The sequence below is a fragment of the Hylobates moloch genome, unplaced genomic scaffold (assembly GCF_009828535.3).
Source record: "Hylobates moloch isolate HMO894 unplaced genomic scaffold, HMol_V3 SCAFFOLD_8, whole genome shotgun sequence".
In the NCBI taxonomy this organism is placed as follows: domain Eukaryota; kingdom Metazoa; phylum Chordata; class Mammalia; order Primates; family Hylobatidae; genus Hylobates; species Hylobates moloch.
Window position 1 is genome coordinate 17010610 of NW_026652283.1, and position 19011 is coordinate 17029620.

General features: G+C 34.6%; 1 protein-coding gene across 3 annotated transcripts in view; it reads left to right on the top strand.

Moving 5' to 3' along the window:
- The window catches only part of PIK3C2G (phosphatidylinositol-4-phosphate 3-kinase catalytic subunit type 2 gamma), a 398295-nt gene that overhangs the window by 61421 nt on the left and 317863 nt on the right, over nucleotides 1-19011 (top strand). For all 3 annotated transcript variants that reach the window (XM_032159742.1, XM_058442576.1, XM_032159744.2), the window contains exons 8-9: nucleotides 1137-1200; nucleotides 14865-14987. In XM_032159742.1, the coding sequence (XP_032015633.1) occupies nucleotides 1137-1200; nucleotides 14865-14987 (187 nt within the window). The remainder of the gene's footprint in view (nucleotides 1-1136; nucleotides 1201-14864; nucleotides 14988-19011) is intronic.

The following is a 19011-nucleotide window of genomic DNA, read 5'->3' on the forward strand; positions in this document are numbered from 1 at the left end:
TGCCATTGGCCGGGCGCGGTGGCTCACGCCTGTAATCCCAGCACTTTGGGAGGCCGAGGCGGGCGGATCACAAGGTCAGGAGATCGAGACCATCCAGGCTAACACGGTGAAACCCCGTCTCTACTAAAAATACAAAACATTAGCCGGGCGAGGTGGCAGTCGCCTGTAGTCCCAGCTACTCGGGAGGCTGAGGCAGGAGAATGGCATGAACTCCGGCGGAGGGGAGCCTGCAGTGAGCTGAGATCGTGCCACTGCACTCCAGCCTGGGCGACAGCGAGATTCCATCTCAAAAAAACAAAAACAAAAACAAACAAAACAAAACAAAACTAAATACTGCCATTGCCCAAATCTTTAGTTATTATTTTCCTCCCCTTTCATTGACTTTTACATATTCTATGCATTTTGTCTTTGAACTGACAGAGGGACTCCAACTAAAGTGATAATGTAAAAAAATGAGAATGCAGCTACTGTAAAAATAATGGTGTGTTTTTTAATGTTGCATTTCTGAATTCTGTGACTTATGATTCAATTTAAGTCAGGAGTTTTCAAGACAAATAAGAAGGTAAAGTCAATAATGTTTTGGAAAATAATTTTTGAACAGCGAAGCTCAGAAGAATTTCTGCTCAAATTGCATGTCTTCTGCCTAAGCATAGATAAAGCTGGAGCAGTAAGAGAAGCTTAGGAAAGAAAAATGCAGAGGTTTGGTGTCAGAGACAACCCCATCTATTATAAATATAAGCCATTAATTCCAAATGCAATTCTCTACAAGATATGCCATACTTAATATTTCTTGATGTTAATATATGCCATTATCTGCTTATGAATCCCTTTGCAACTTACGGTTTGAATTAAGAGTAGTTTTATATAATGATCAGCCTTTGAGAGGTTTGGTTAATTTATCATGAATTCTTTGGAGTTCTAACACTTTCAGATATGTTTGTTGTCTATCAAGTTATACAAACTTTATAAGGCTCCCTTCTGAGATGTTTTCAAAATTTTGTCAACAATAATCCTTTTTATACCATGCCTATGATAGTATCATGGGCAAAACAGAATTTGTGATAAATGTTTGTGCTAAAGGTAATATAAGCTTTCCCACCCAATTTTAAACAAAGTTTCTATTTTTTATTTTCCAGACAATGTCTCTTGACACTCACCAAAAAATATGACTTCCACCTGAAATACCTATTGAAAACCCAGGTATTGACTTTTGTTACTTTATCCATCAATTCAGTAAGCGTTTTTAAAGCATCTACTGTTTTTCTAAAACTTTGCAAATTTTGAAGATGACAAAAATGAATAAAACAGAGGATCTACACTTGAAAGGCTTTCATTTCAACCTGGAAAATTAGACAAGTAGAAAGGCATATGCAGTAAAGTGCTACAACTGCTGAGGAAAGACTATGTACACAAGATCCGTAAGAAAGAATGGTCAGTTTTATCCATTTGAGCTGAATGTTGACAAATGAGTACTGTATGTGTCTCCCAGCCAGAGACGGGCATTGTGAAGGAAGGTGGGGAGTAGAGATAACTTTCGGCAAAGAACAACATGAACAGAGGCACTTTGGGAGGCCGAGGTGGGCAGATCACGAGGTGAAGAGATCGAGACCATCCTGGCCAACATGGTGAAACCTCATCTCTACTAAAAATACAAAAATTAGCTGGGCATGGTAGTGGGTGCCTGTAATCCCAGCTACTTGGGAGGCTGAGGCAGGAGAATTGCTTGAATCCGGGAAGTGGAGGTTGCAGTGAGTTGAGATCGGGCCACTGTACTCCAGCCTGGCGACAGAGCAAGACTCAGTCTCAAAAAAAAAAGAGAGAGAGAGAGAGAAAAGAGTCAGGACCCAGCCTGGTGTGATTAGGAAACTATGACATTTGAAATGGCTGCAGTTAGTGTTCAAAGTTAGAGGCTGGAAAAAAAATCAGATGAAAGAAGCAGACAGCGGCCAAATTATGTAGGATCTTATGGACCTTTTATGGCCAATTTTATGATTTTCTGCTTTGTCAGCTGATGACATGGAGCCATTAGGCAGAGTAGTAGAATGACTGATTGATGATTAGAAGGACATTTCATTAGCCCAAAGAGATGATGAGGGCATGGACAAACACTCTACTATAGGGATGATATGAGGGGACAGATTCATAAGAAGTGAAAATGTGCAATTTACATGATTTGGTGAAATTCTATGTGCCTAGAATAACTCAAAATTCCGGACTGCTGACTGACTCCGTGGAGACATCAATTCACTATAATAGTGAAGAGAGAAGGTAGCATGGCAGAGGGAATGATGGATTCATTACAAGGCTACTGAAATTTGGTCACCTATTGGGCATTGAAATTGTGATCTCCATTAGGCAGATTATTTCTTACAGTTTCTTCTTCCAGGGAAGGTTTAGCCTTCCACAGATAAAACATCATATTATTACAGAATACTGTGAGTCAGGGAACATTTTTTAAACAAATGACTTCTTTCTTTCTGTTAAATAATTGATTCCTGATATAAATAAAAGGGTACATAACTCAGATAATAACTATTTGTAATATCAATAAACACTAAATATATCTGAAAATAATAAATTCTACTTATTGATGTGGATACTGAAATCGTATGTGACTTCCACATAAATATCTAAAGACATGGAGACTACAAATACAAGACTTAACGTTTCTCCCTCAAGTGTAATCCTCTCACCCTAATTCTATTTTTTTCTGCTCCAGCCTGGTCTGAGTCTGGAAGTTTAAAATGTGGAATGTGAAAAGAATCCACAATTAGCTTGTTTTAAGTCTCATAAAAGTGTTATGGTTAGTACCTCTAATCAGCCTTGTGAGAGTCATTCTTTCTCATGTAGAATGTGAAACTTACCAGGTTACCAGGATATATTAAGACTTAATTCCTAGAGTATTTTTGTCTCTTTACTCTGTGTAGAAATGCTTTTGAGGTTATGGTAACCTACTTATGAATGAATTATAGTTATCTAAATGTCCCAGCAGGGCTCACATATCATAGACATCTTTTTTCACACACAAATTATTGATAATTTATAACAGTTCTTAATTTCCAAATTCAGAAGTTTGATCTTATTACTTATGTATGAAGCCTCCTATAGTTCTAGTTTGAAAGAAATGATTGACTACTGTAAATTTTTCTAATATGACTTAAAAGTTGGCAAAATACCAAAGAAATACTGTCTTTCTATTATCATTGGCAAATAGCAATCATCACTCGCAGCTAAATTATTTTATAAATAGGTCACAGTGTATGTGATTTTCCAGATGAACTCAATCCAAAACAATGAGTCCTTTAAATGAGATTTTTGCCTATGAAGCATCAATAGTAAATATCTTAGAAATGACGACAGACTATGATATTATCAGTTCACAATTTTGTGCTTTCTATTCATTTGACAAATACATTAAGTAGCATTTCATCATGTCCAAAACAGTGTCAATTGGAAAAATAATGTTTTTTTCTTATCTCCCAAACTTGGATTATTACACATGATTTGAAAAAATAACAAGCATGCAGCTGAATAAGTCAGACATGAATATTATTGAATAATACGAATATTTTAAAGTACCAAATATTTTCTTTCTTGACAATTATTATTTCAACATATTTTAGATGATAACCATTTTAGGCCAGGCATTCTGGCTATTATGTCAAATGGCTAGTTTTGTATGTAATTTACAAAGAGCTTTTTCATTGGACATTTTTTCCTCTCTTCTATTCCATTAAAACCCTGAACTATAGAGAATATTTTTGAATTCATTCTGTGTTTTTTTAATTTCATAGAAATTGAATAATATGAATTCAATAGGAATTTCAGAAAAATTAAGAATAGAAAAAAGAGAATCCTCCCCCCCAAGGTATTACTGAATGCTTACTTCATGCAAATTATGAAACTATTTACTCACTGAAACCAAGAGAAATGGGAGTTCAAACCATACTCTGAAGTTGCCGATGATCTAGTTGGAGAGACAGCATATCCACATAAATAATATACACAATGGTGTCTGTACAGAGCAAAGCAGTATAAAACCAAATCATTGCCTTGGAGAAAGAATCAACTTCTGGTTTAAAATCACTTCTTCCTAGTAGTCTCTAATATGTTGTCGCCAAAATTCTTTATTAAAATGCCAGTCAGGATCATGGTAGGAAATCCCTACCATGAATGACAAATTTACACTAGAATCTAGTAATTGTTGAATTTATTGTAAATTAGATGAACCAGGGTTGAGGAAAAATCAATTCATGCTTCAAAACATGGTTTAGCTTCATGAAACGTCTATCTGGTCAGAAAATAACTGAGAACCCCTAAGTCCTTCTACCATCTAGCCCATGACTCAGAGGCTATACCAAGTAGATAACCAGGAGAATATGACATCTCTAGTGTTCAGGTTTAAGTAACTCAGTGGGGAGGGCAAAATAATACTTATTTAACACTTGCTCAAGACCAAAATCTAACTGTATTCATCTAGAGAGAGAAAGAAAATTCCATATATGAGTAGAAAGAAACAGGACACATAGGGATTTTATATTTAGCTTCTTTAAAACTGAAGCTCTCTTGGTTACAAGCAAATCTATTGTTAGATTTTCAGAAGTTTCAATTTCAGACATAGTGTAAGCCTAATGGTAGTCTACGACAAAATTTAGGAGCAGAGATTCCAAAGTCAGATAAATGTAGAAGTCAACCCTCCACCACTACGGAAGTTTTGTATTCAGCCTTCCTCAGATTTATACGATTCATCACTAGAGTGAGGATAATAAATATAATATAATGATATTTTAAATAATTAATGAAACAATGGATATAATGGGCTTAGTATAATATAGTGATGGAAGATAAAACGTTTTTAGAAAAAGATAAGTACCCATGTTACTTTATTGCTATTACTGCTACCGTTTCTATCACTATTATTCAAGTTGAGGATTGTATAGGATCCAGAAGAAAATTTTCACAAAATTGATTTGCATTCAGAATAGAACATAAGAAAAGGTGGGAAATGAGCAAAAAAAGTGTAAGAAAATCGGATAAAATTAAGAGGTAACAAGGAGCAGTTGCAAGGTTGCAAAAGAAGTCAAGGAAATAAAGGCAATAAAGTCAGAGCACAGGAAAATGAAGCACAATTGCAGAATTGAAACTCACCTTAGAAGAAATACAGGGCAGATTGTACTAAAAGTCAAAGCTATCATTATAGAACACTCTCAGACTTGAAGAAGTATAAAAAAATTAAAAGTAGATTATCAAAATAGAAGACAATCACTAGCCAACATAATTTGTGTTGCTAATGAGATGGAGAAAACTAGAGGGTTTTGTGTGAAGGAATAAGATGATCTGACATTGTACTGGTGATTTATGTACTAAATTATATAACACATGAAGAACACACAATTAAAGAATAATAATAGAAAAGCCACTCTTATTAATAAATTAAGGAACAAAATATTTTTGGTATCACACACCTGTTTGCCGCTTCATGTCTCCTCTCCTCTATGTAAAAGGTCCTATTTGATGAAAAGGATTTTGTAGCTTTTCTTTATCATTTCATCACCAAAGTTTGCATCTACTAGCAATATAAGGTGTTGATTTTCTTTCTAAGGTCTCCATGAATGGAATCAAACTATATGCACTTTTTGAGCCCTGTATCTTTCACTCAGTGTTATTTGTGAGATTTATCCACCTTTTTCCATGTGGTTGTTATTAGTTCATTTTCATTGTTGTGTAATAATTCCACTAAAAGACTGGACTTCAATTTATTTGTCTATCTCACTTGTTGGTGTATATTTGAAATAATATCATGAGGTTTTCTAGAGCACATAGCTAGGGACATAGATTTACAAGGCAACACCAAACACTTTTCTAATGTTTTACCCATTTCACAATATATGAGAGTTCCTATTGCTGCATTTTCCCACCAACCTATAGTACAGTCCAAATTATAAATGTTTTCCAACATTAGGTATATGTAATGCTATATTTGTGTCAACTTTAATTTTTCTGACTCACAAATTCATACTAAACTCATAAATTCGTGAGTCTTTACCTTTTTTAAAAATGTAGTATTCAACTGCCCTCTTTTATAATTTACCTGTTCAAACTATTGCTGATATTTCCACATTTCTGTAGATTTTTCAAATGGATTTATGGGAGTTCTTTATATATTTACCCTTCCTTCAGTTATGTGTATTGTAAATGTCTTCTGCCATTTAGGGGTTTTTCACTTTAATTATAATGTCTTATTTATTAAGTCGCTTTTCTTAAAGTTTAATTTATATAAAATAAAATGCACCCACGTTAAGTGGGTAGTTTGACTAGTTTTCAAAATGTATATAATTAGGTAACAACAACTGGAATGAAGATACAAGATATTTCCATTACAAAAGAAAATGCCCAACTGCCTCTTTACAGTAAATCTCTCTCATCCCAGATTTCATACACCAAACATTTATTTGCTCTCAATTTGGTTTTCTTTTGCCTTTACTTGACTTTTATATAAATGGAATCTCATATACTATGTAAGAGTTCTTGTGGTTCTACATCCTCACCAACACCTGTTATTGTCAGTGTTTTAATTTTAACCATTCTAGTGACTATATGGCAATATTTCCTTCAGTTTTTAATTTGTATTTCCTCAATGGCTGATGATGCCGAATTACTTTTCATGGAATTACTGCTCATTTATATATTTTCTGCTGTCAGGTGCCTGTTCAAATCTTTTGCCTATTTTTAAAGTTGAACTATATATCCTCTTGTTATCAAATTCTGAGGGTCCAGAACCTTACCTGGATATCAATTAGGAGCCAGGGACAAGGAGCAGTGAACTCCCTCCTGCACACGACTAACTGCAATTGTAATCATTCTAATATGTTCCAGAAGGAAGTTCATTGTGAGGTGTAGGACATATGTATTGAAAACTTTGTCTCCCTGTCTGTGACTGGTTGTTGGTTTGTTCGCTTGCTTGTTTATTTCATTTACGTGCCATTCAAAAAGCAGAAGCTTTTAATCTTTGTGAAGTCCAGGTTTATTTTTACTTTACAGTTTATGCTTTCTTATCATATTTAATAAAGATTTGCCTACAGAAGTTTGCATACTATATTTTTCAATACTATTTTTAGTTTTAGCTGTTCTTTAGTTCTATGATCCATTTCAAGTTATAGTTGTAGTTCTAGACTCCCTGTTCTGTTTCATAAATCTATGTCTATCTTAATATCAGTCAACATTACCTTAATTACCATATGTTCATGGAAAGTCTTGGTATCAGGCAATGTAAGTTCTCCAAAATCATTCTTGTTTAAAGAAATATTTGGCTATTCTAAGTACTTTGCTACAATTGCACTGAATATATAGATTGATGTAAGGAAACTTGATATTTTAAAAAATTGTATTTTCTAATCCATGAGAGATCAATTTAATCTGATCTATTTCTTCATCTACATAGGTTTCTTAAATCACTCAGCAATGCTTTATAATTTAGCATAGAGATTATGCATAGTTTATTAAAGTTATTAGTTCATGTTTTTGTCTAATATTTTAAATAATATTTTTATATTATTTTCCAGTTGTTTGTTACTAATATGTGGGAGTAGAACTCACTTTCATATATTGACCTTATATACTGTGTCTTCTTGAAATCACTTTTTATATCTAAGAGTTATTTTTTGGATTCCTTAGGATTTCTACATATACAATCATGTCATCTGTGACATAATTTTATGTTTTCCTCTTTAGTCTATAGCCCTCTTATTTTTTCACTTGCCTTATTATTTAACACTTACTGAGTCTCCAATAGGATTTTACAAGTAGTCATAAGAACAGAATCCCCACCTTGCTATTTCGAGGGAGAACTTTACAGTCTTTTATCATTAAGTGTAAAGTTATTTGGAGGTTATGTTGTAATATAAAAAGTTAGTTATATTTTACTGGGTTGAAAAAGCTTCCTTCTATAGTTTACTAAGAGCTTATTTCTTGAATGGATTATGAGTTTTGTCAAATGCTTTTTGTGCATATGTACAAATGCACGTATGGTTTTTCTCTTTTATTCTTTTCAAATTTTAAAAATCTTTGTATTACTGGTAATAATTACACTAAGAATTTATAATCTGTTTCATATATTTCTAACTTCAATTAACTAATATTTTGTTTAGGATATCTGCATCTATATTTATGAGGGACATCAATTTGTGTTTTTATTTTCTTATAATATTGTTAGATTTTGGTATATGAGTAATGCTGGAATCATAAAATATTAGAGAAGCTATTATTATCCGAGCTTACAGTGGAGCCTGTGGTACCATGACATTTCCCTCCATGTAGGATACTGCTTCATCCTCAGCTTTTGACAGCTCCTGCTTGTCTGTGCCAAAGAGAAGGTCTCTCTAAACACTATTGTCGCTCTCCCAGTGGTACTCCACCCTTGCTTATTTATTACTCAATGCTAGACCTATTTTGGCAGTGGGGACAAGAGGAGTTCTGTGTTGTAATGAACCAATCACAGCCTTAGGCAGACTCTGTGTACTTGAGTCTCAGGACTAGGACTCTTGGAGCATTCCTGCGCCTCCTCCACATGGCAGCCAAACTCTGCCTTATATCTGCATCGTTCGCAGTGAACGAGAGTTTATTGCTCCTTGTCCCTGACCTCTAATTGGTATCCAGGTAAGATCTTGGACCCAAGACAACTTTCCTGGCCTTTCCCCAGAAGCAAAGGCCTTTTGCTTCTACCCTTCCTTCAACAGCAAAGGAGCTTCTCATCTATGTCCTACTTCTCCCCCAGAGACAAGACTGTTTTGCTTTTTACTTCTCCAGAAGCAAGGGGTTTTTGCCTGGGCTCAGGGAAACACAAGAGTTTGCTGCTCCTCCCCCTGCAGCTTAGAGTTTTGCTTTTTATGCAAAAAGGATCCACAGAAGTGAACAGAGCCCCATCACTGTCTCCCAGAAACAGCTGATTACCTACACACCTGTACCACAGAATATGACTTCAGTTTCCTGCACAGCCTTCAGTATTTTCCCCGAAAAACTGGTAGGTGTCCATGGAAAAAAGCTTGCAGGAGATTGTAAACTCCCCTTGTGTCTTGGGCTTCCTGATATTCCAAACTGACATGCTAGCTCACACCTGGCCTTTAAAAAATCTGTTAAATTTTAGCTAATTTCTTCTTACTCATAGATATGGTGACCACCTCTTTCTCCTGTGCTCTGCCAAAGTTTGAACATTTTGTGTGCCCCATTTCTCTTTGGAGCAGTTTTCACTGTATAGTTTGGTTTACTTGGTCACTTTGTGACCTTAGATCTCAGCAGGGTTCAGCAAAAGTTATAATTTTGTATATTATCTGGATTTTTCATTGTTTCAGAGAGATCAATATTCTGTGTTTTCATTTGTTTGTTTATTAAACTTTAAGTTCTGGGATACATGTGCAGAATGTGCCGGTTTGTTACATAGGTATACATGTGCCATGGTGGTTTGCTGCACCTTCAACCTGTCATCTACATTAGGTACTTCTCCTAATGCTATCCCTCTCCTTGCTCCCCAGCCCCTGACAGGCCCCAGTGTGTGATGTTCCCCTCCCTGTGTCCATGTGTTCCCATTGTTCAACTCCCACTTATGAGTGAGAACATGTGGTATTAGGTTTTCTGTTCCTGTGTTAGTTTGCTAACTAAGAATGATGGTTTCCAGCTTCATCCATGTCCCTGCAAAGGACATGAACTCATCCTTTTTTATATTTTAAGCCAACCTGCATTTCAAAGCTGTTTTTAATCTTCAATGAAAAAATAACTCATATTGGCACTAACTACTACACCTGGAATGAAAAGCATTCTAAATTTTCAATTTGTCTCCAAACTCATTAATTGAATTTGATAATTTTCACTATGTCTAATATAAATAGAAACTCATTAAAGTTTATATAAAATCCGGAAAATGGTAAGCTGTTACATGGCTGTTTAAATGCATACTGCTTTGGTCTCCATCACAGCTAAATGAGAGAGGAGAATAATCAACCACTTATGCCGTTTTGTTTGGTTTTCCAGAAAGATGCAGGGGAGACAGGGTTGTTACCCATCTTTTCAAATGTTCAAAACATTTTTCAAGTATGGTTAATTAATTCTAAAGTATTAGCATATGGTTCCTTCAAAGTCCAGGACACATCCAATATTTCCAAAGATAAGCTTGGAATATTCTACATAAAATAACATCACAGTGCTGTTTTCAGTTTTCATTAATTCAAAGAAATTAGAAAGAATTTAGAAGCAGTTTAGTCTAAACTCCTATGCAATGCAAAAATCTTCTCTAAATATCCCTGATTGCTCATATACCTGAATCTGGAGCACCTTTCTACTCAAAAGGCAGCCTACGTAGTTTTTGGACAAATAATTTTAAGAAAAATTTTTCTTATATTGAGTCAAAAGAACCTCTCTAGGTGTGCAACCATTTGTTCTCATTTATCATTTTAGAGCTACTTACAATAAATCTAATCCTCTTTTTACCTGAAAGACCATAAAATACTTGAAATGGTTGTTTTTGTTTTTTTTTTTTTTTTTTGAGATGTAGTCTCGCTCTTTCGCCCAGGCCGGACTGCAGTGGTGCTATCTTGGCTCACTGCAAGCTCCGCCTCCCGGGTTCATGCCATTCTCCTGCCTCAGCCTCCTGAGTAGCTGGGATTACAGGCACCTGCCACCGCACCTGGCTAATTTTTTGTATGTTTTTAGTACTGACGGGGTTTCACTGTGTTAGCCAGGATGGTCTCGATCTCCTGACCTCGTGATCTGCCCACCTCAGCCTCCCAAAGTGCTGGGATTACAGGCGTGAGCCACTGCGCCCGGCCGAAATGGTTTTAATGTTTTATTTTTCTTCTTTTTTGCCAAGCTAAAATTTTGTAATACCATCAACTACCTTCACACTGATGTCTATTAAGCTGTAGTCTTCTGGCTTATGTCTCCACACTGTGTGCTCCATCTGTGACCCAAACTTTCTCCTTCATCATTAAAATATTAAATGTTCTGAAATGTTATGTACCCAGTGTTCAACTTTTTTTTCTCTATCTACATTCTCTCTTGGGACAATCATATTCAAATTTTAGTCTATGTATCACCTCCATGAAAATGTTGCCCAAGTCTACCTTTGTTATTTCTTGAAAGAGGGTAATCACCCTACTGCATTTTGTGTCTGTAGGGGATCTCATATTGCGAATCAGCCATCACAGGTTTTGTAAATTTTAAACTGATATTCCCCTTGTACTCTGGTGTGTGAGTGCATGTGTGTGTGCATGCATTTGTATATGTATGTGTATCTGGGGAGAAACTCTCTAGGTCAGTACAGAAAAGTGTTTTTATACAACGATTGTGCATTAACTTCTGCCTGGGTCCAGAAAAGTCACAATAGCCTAGTGCAATTTTTAACATAAATTCCTACTATGAGTAGTATAAATAATACTCCAGAGACACACAGAGCACAGACTAGGGTTCAGTTTCTCAGATAATCATTTTTCTTACTCAAGGGCTGAGTAGAGAGAGGCTTCATCAAAAGTGTTTCTGATCAGTAGGCATAGTTTTTCTTCTCCCACTTTTTACAGGTGGCTGCTATCCAATGTCTAAGGACTATTCGAGGATCTTAGCTCCAGTTCTGCCCCTTCCCCCTACCTTCACCAAGTGATTAGTCCTAAGATTTCAGCACTTGTTGCACTGTTAGCAATAAACACCAATCCTACAGCTGAGGGTCTACATCTAGTCTGGTATTTCCTCCAGGCCATTACAGCATCACTGTTGGAGCTACTGCTCAGGCTTGAAGTTCCCTCTAAATGTCTGCAACCCTGAGATTTATCTTGCCTTTCTTAGAGTTTGTTTAATGTTTTATATGAACATGTGGGGAGGGTGTGTGTGTGTGTGTGTGTGTGTGTGTGTGGTGTAGTGTGTCTGTATTTTCTCAGTCCAACAGTTGCTAGAGATAGAACTCCGTTGCATTTCCTCTGGGAAGCTCAAAGTCTATGTATCAAAAAATACTCACGTCACGATTCTACCAGAAATATTTGTCTGTGTTTCTGCCATAATGAATAGCACCACATATTCTTAGTTTCCAAACTTTGGAAATGAAACTTTGGAATCATCTTAAATCCAGACTTTCTGTTGGTTCTCATATCCAGTTAATCACCAACTCAATTTTACAATTGCAATCTTTTACTTCACATATTCTAGCAATCTCAGTTATGCATGAATATAATGATTATCTTCAGAATGTGAAGATTAAATGAGATAAGTAGATCACATAAGAAGTACTGCAAGACTGGAGTAATAGATTGAATAAATCGGCTACAAGCTACCTAGTGACCCAAGTCAACCCAGTATTAGTATTTCAATTAGTGATGTTTATGAATTTTCACAAACTCATGTATCGCACATATTTACTTAGAACAGATGAATGAAAAAAAAACATAGAACCTAATATGACTTTTCAGTTTTTTATGATTTTCTAATTTTTATTCTATTAGTTATCTCTGCATATACAGTGTTTCATTTCTCTTATAAACTGAAAGATTGGTGTGAATGAATAAAATTAATTAAACATTAAAATTAAGCCCTCATTATCTGCCAGGCACCATATTTCATATTTTATCTAATTTAATCTTTACAGAAACTTAATTATTGTTCTCACTTCACAGAAGAGGGAGCCCAGGGACATGAAAGTTAAATACTCTGATGATGGCCACAGGTAGAAAGGGGCAGAACCAGGGTGTAAACAAACAGATCTTGACTCAAGAGCTGACAATATTGTCTATAATGCTATTCTGAATGAACACTGTATTAACAGTATATTAATAGTGAGGTTGTTGTCTTTTGGTAATTTCCAATTTGTTAAGTGCTTTCTCAAATCTAGTACCCAAACTAAACTCCAGTTTGGATAATATACATTGAAAACATGGTGGAACTAACTTTCTAGTTACGGAGAGCATGTGTCTTTTGATTCAATTTAATAGTGAACTGGATCTGGTAGCCACATCACGATATTGACTTACATTGAGTTCACACATAAGTGAAATGAATGATTTTTTTTTCCATTTGGATGACTCATAAATTTTTCTTCCCCATGTTATTATTGAGCAGATGTATTTTTTTAATCCATGAAAGACTTAAAGTAGATCTCAACTAAATTGCATCTTTTTATTTCAGCTCATTAATAAAATCTGTGGACAATTTTTGGAATCCTCATTTTGTCTTTTATAGTATTAGTTATTCTTCAGGTTTTTGTCATTGGTTTTTGGATTTGTAAAATTACATATCAGAGATACTGGCAACAAATTTAAAAAGTACATATTATTTTTCCACAAAAGAAGCAAAGTATTATCCCATTATATAAAACTTGCATTGTGTCTTTGTATTGACACTTTGTTAAGAAAATACCCTAGAATAAGGAGAATTAAAATCTTTTTATGCTGTGAACACATATCTGTGTGTGAAAATAAAAGGAAACACTGTTCCATCTCTTCTTCAAATAAACTGTTGTAATTCTCCATTGAAATGAGAGTGGTGCTGGTGACAAAACCAATGTTTTTTGAAAAACCACAATTGTTAATGATAAAGACAAAGAATATAAAAACATTGTAGAGTGAAACATGATTCACACAGAATCAATGAAAAGAGAGATTTTTCACTATAGTTAATGGCAAAACATGGAAAAGAGTAAGGTCAAAACAGAGAAGATTTCTTTAAAATAAATGCTTATTTAAGAACATGTGCAAATCTGAGATATACAATGGCTAGTGAAAAGTTCTTAGAATGGTGACCATAAAATCTCTGTCTATCTTAAGGCCAGCCTGCATTGTTGATTTTAAGAATTTGTCACTGCTGTAGGTATATCGGGCCATTTTTGTGTTGGTATAAAGAAATACCTGAGTCTGAGTAATTTATAAAGAAAAGAGATTGAATTGGCTCAAGGTTCTGCAGACAACACAAGAAGTGTGGTGGCAGCATCTGCTTCTGGTGAGGGACTCAAGAAGCTTGCAATCATAGCAGAAGGTGAAGGGGAATCAGGTGTCTCACATGGCGAGAGCTGGAGCAGAGGGAGGCGGGATGTGCTGCACAATTTTAAACAACCAGATTTTGTGAGAACTCACTACTATTGCAAGGACAGCACCAAGCCATTCAAGAGGGATCCGCCCCCGTGACCCAACACCTCCCACCAGGCCTCAGTTCCAACACTGGGGCTTATATTTCAATATAAGATTTGGAGAGGACAAACAACCGAACTATATCAATAGACTATATTTCTCATCAGCGATTTTTTTGAAAAATCAGTCACTTCAAGGATAGTTCAATCAGATGATTATCAAACACCTTAACACCACAAATGGCTGTCCAGAGTTTGTTCCGAACCCTGTGAATCTAATTTTCTAGTAAGTTTGCCCTTTGTCCAACTATACACTGATTCCAAACAATAGGTGTATTTTGAAACTCTGTTGGGGTCGGCCATCATAACTTTGTTTTCAGTGTTTTGTGGAAACCACGGACTTTGTCTAAGGCTGAGTTTCCCTGCTTTCCTCACACTTCTTCCTCCCTCTAGTTCTCTCTTTTCCTCTCCCTCTTCCTTACCACTTCCTCTCCTTTTACCTCTCTCTCTCATTTTGTTTCAAGTAATGTTAAATTAGAGTTAAGTTAGTAAGTTAGTGTTAAGTCAGTTCTAATTCTGAACATTTGCGCAATGAAAATTAAAGCCCCAGTCACAGGATAACCAGAGTCTTGAGAACTTTCTTTTTATGTGAAAGCAAACAAGCATATTTTATTCCACTTGCTCCTCATGGAAAAAGAAGAAGTTTGAGGATAAGTTAATGTCCCCTCATTTATTTCAATAGATGGTAAGATGTGAATCTTGTTATCTACAGGAAAACATGGATAAGATTATTGAAGAAGTTAAAAAAATATGCAGTGTTCTAGGGTGTGTGGAAACCAAACAAATTACAGATGCAGTAAATGAACTAAGTCTAATTCTTCAGAGAAAAGCAGAGGTAAGTATATTCATTTATTACACAGTAGTTTTAAACCTGAGTTCAATACTTAATTAAGGAGAGTGAAAGAATTTTTACTAACAATTATATTTCTATGTGTAGTTTGTGTGTGATTTTGTGTGTATCTGTGTGTGTGTGTGTGTGTGCATGCAGCCAAACAGTATATTTCTATTGTTTGGGGGTATTGGCAGCTTGAGTCTATTATGCCAAATAGATTTGTTTAAACTGTAAGGACATTGATTACACCTTTGAATTTTGTAACCACCTTATAACTTCAGGTGATACTGAAATCAATCCTACAATCCTACCTAAATGAACGTAATTATATAATATTCACATGTAAGTGTTTGTATAGCTTGTTAATGGTTCTCACGTATACGAGTGTATACAGGCATAAGTGTCATGTTTGTATGGATAAGCATATTTATAAAAAAGAAAAAATCCATTTTTGTGATATCTTTTGCGAATTTTGCAGTGCATACTGCTTCCATGATTTCTGTGTGACTTTCTACAGATCCCACATCATGGTTTGGTGGGCTTAAAAAATGGGCATTATGTGATTTTCTTTTGAATTATCGGAAGTCTGATGTAGACCTGTAAGTGATTATTTTCCAAGAAAAATATTAGGACATCTGGTTACAATAAATTCATTTATCTTATTATTAGTTTAGCAGATGATAAAGCAGAAAGATACGATGATAATAATAACTAGTATTTGCTAGTCTATTGTAATGTATAAAATAGTTTGACATATGCATTACCTCATTGAATTTAATTTTTATTTTATCTCAATTTATGCTCACAGCAATGTCATAAAGTTGGTATTTTAATGTTCATTTCACTATTAAAACTCAACGCTTACAGTGTGTGTGTACAGAGAATTAATAGGTGGCAAAATACAGATTTGAACCTGGGCCTCTATACACATTACAGTGTATGTGAAACTTTCTAAGACAGAGTGAATACATACATTCTCTATCTGCATGGTAGAGAACAAGAGAGATTCTACTACTTTTGAATATGCCAGTCTTGAAATTTTCAAAAGATTGATTTACAATGTAGATAATCATATTACCACATAGAAATAATCATGCTTACTGCTTATTGTTTCAAATAGATAAGTGGGTATGAAAATTCAGTAGTTTCTTAATGTTGGGCTTTCTAGATCTTATTTAATCCAAAGTTTTGTGTGATTAGACAGTAAAAAAATGAATATAGAAATTTAAATACGTTCTTTACATGAACAATGACAATGACGATTTTGATGAGTCATAGAGGTATACCACAAAAATATTTTAAAGATAAACATTGCTGAAAAGCTAAAATGCAAAGCATTAAAGAAATCAAAATTTAAATAATGTAATCAATAAATCCAGCAATTCAATATCGAAGACAGATTTGTGTTTATTTCCCTAAATTTTTCTTAATAAGGAAACACCTTATCTTTTACTTTCCAATTATAGAAGGAAAGGGAATAACTATGTAGTCTCCAAAACTGTTTTTGTATGTAGCTATTAAGACCTAGGGCCTTTACAAATAACAACAAAGTAAAACAATCTGATTTGATCACATATAATGTAATCATATTTTTCTATTCTGCATCAGAGTGAAAAAAATATACTACAGCAGGGGTGTTCAATCTTTTGGCTTCCCTGGGCCACGCTGGAAGAATTGTCTTGGGCCACACATAAAATACACTAATGCTAACAATAGCTGATAGGCTAAAAAAAAAAAAAAATCTCATAATGTTTTAAGGAAGTTTACATATTTGTGATATTTGTGTTGGGCCACATTCAATGTCATCCTGGGTTGCATGTGGCCCACAGGCCGCAGGTTGGACAAGCTTGTATTAGAGTCTTAAAAAGCATTTCACTAGTATGTTTGGAAAATAACTATTTTGATGAGCTTATAAACTTGGGAATTATATGATGCTGAAAAAGGGCTTTCTAATTGGTGATGTTAAGTCAGTATAACAAGGTAGTGAGAATTAACTTTGAACAAGCAGTTATTTCTCTTAAATTGTCACATTTTAGAAACATTACAAGCTCCAAGAGCTGATAAAATACATGAGATAAGATAATGCAAATATGAATTGGATTTAAGATCTACCAGTTTCTATCTAAATATCCTGTGGAAAACTAATTCACTTTTTGGAGTTTTAATTTTCCTCATGTTTAAAACAGAAAAATAAAAGAATTTCCAGAGTTCTTGTGAGTATGGGAAATAATGTTAATAAAGGGCCCGGAGGACAGTGTGGCTTAAATGAGATCATTGTTGTTAATGGAGGTATTAAGGATGGTGCTGGTGCTAGTTCTGGAGAATCTTTCCCACAAGTCCAATATGAAGGCTTTAATTCACACAAGCACCAGGAAGGTTGGCCCCTGTCATCTCATGGCCATCGATTACAGCCAGCCTCCTGACAAATATGAGCCATTGCCAGAGGAGGAGACCAGATGTGTGGATGTGGACACATCTTCCCATCTGCTAAGACTATTTGGTTATTCTTCGACTTTTACGTCCAGCTCTTGGCGAATTGGCAGACAAACAACTGATCAAACAACGAGGAAAATATAATTTTAGGATGAAGCATTTCAAATGATGTTAAAGTATTGCTAGTTATAAAAAGTTTTATCTTCAAAACACTCATTTTCTGAAACTCCCTAAAAGAACAAAATCACAATTTTTCAGAAATATCAAACTTACAATATTTGAAGCTAAAAGAATTCTTCACAAAGGAATTGGGTATTTCATAGGAAAGCCATAAACAATTATAATACTCAAGAAAAACTCATCTTCACATCTCACTTTCCTTATGTACTAGTATAAACACAAAATCTGTGTGATATTTCTTTGAAACTTTTAAACTCGTAATGTCTAAATATTTATCCTATATTTTGATAAGACAAATGATTTTCATGCATAGAAATTAAGAAAGGATTGACAATAAGGAGTTTTATTTAATATGTGTCAATAGACAAAATAGTTAAATATTCTGTAAAAACTGGATCCTGCTTATTTTGAGCAGATTGTTGAAAGCTCATTTATTCTGCATCAGTTGCATTTATACTTTTGTTCATCTCTTTTTCCATCCCATTTTAACTGTGAGCCACCTATGTAAGAATACTGGCACACACAGTAAGTACATTTTACAGAATTTGTGCAGTAACCAGCTACAGTTAACAATGCCAAAGCAGTCTATCCACCCACCATGAACTTAAGATTGAAGAAATGACAAATACAGGTCTTCTGCCAACGAACTGTGAAATTTGAGAAGCTTTTCTTTTTCTTGGCTGCATTTTTGGTCAACATGCAAAGGACTATTCCCTGCCATACAGAGAAGTCATTAGGTGTTTATTAAATGTAAGCTTTGGCAAGATGAAGAATTATATGACAAACATACTTGTACTCTATTTTATTCTCTGACCCAGCACTGGAAACAATTTACATCCTTCAAATTATATTCCAGAACTCATATAATTTAATTTCCATTAAATGCTTACATAATAGGCAAACCACAAAGTGAAAATATGGTCTTTCACATCATGGTGTAGGTGGATGTCATGGTGATTTTCTAATATAAGTCTATATTTCTGAATAAATTGAGTTCTAGTTAAATAAGGCTAACATTTTTAATAGTCTCACCCACATGGATAGGGTAGAGATCTTATATGTAGTTGTTAAGAGTAGCAACTGATACTATACTCTAATGAAATATTTTGCCTAATAGAAATGCTTCTGAAAAGGTTTATGCGAATGATTCTTTTAATTAAAAAGTTGCATATAAATGTAATGACATTTTAAACATGATCGAAATGTTCTCTCTCTAAAGGAATACTGTAACAAACTTTTTGTTACGGAAAAACAATTTTTCTCTAATTTATTTGTTTGAGAAACCTGGCTTTTAACTAACTATTTCCTTAAATGCAAGACTTGAAATTTTATTTTCTTATTTTCACTTTTTAAAATTTTGAGTTTATAAATTTAAAAAATTTTAATGTCAATTAAAATGGATCTTATTAAAAAT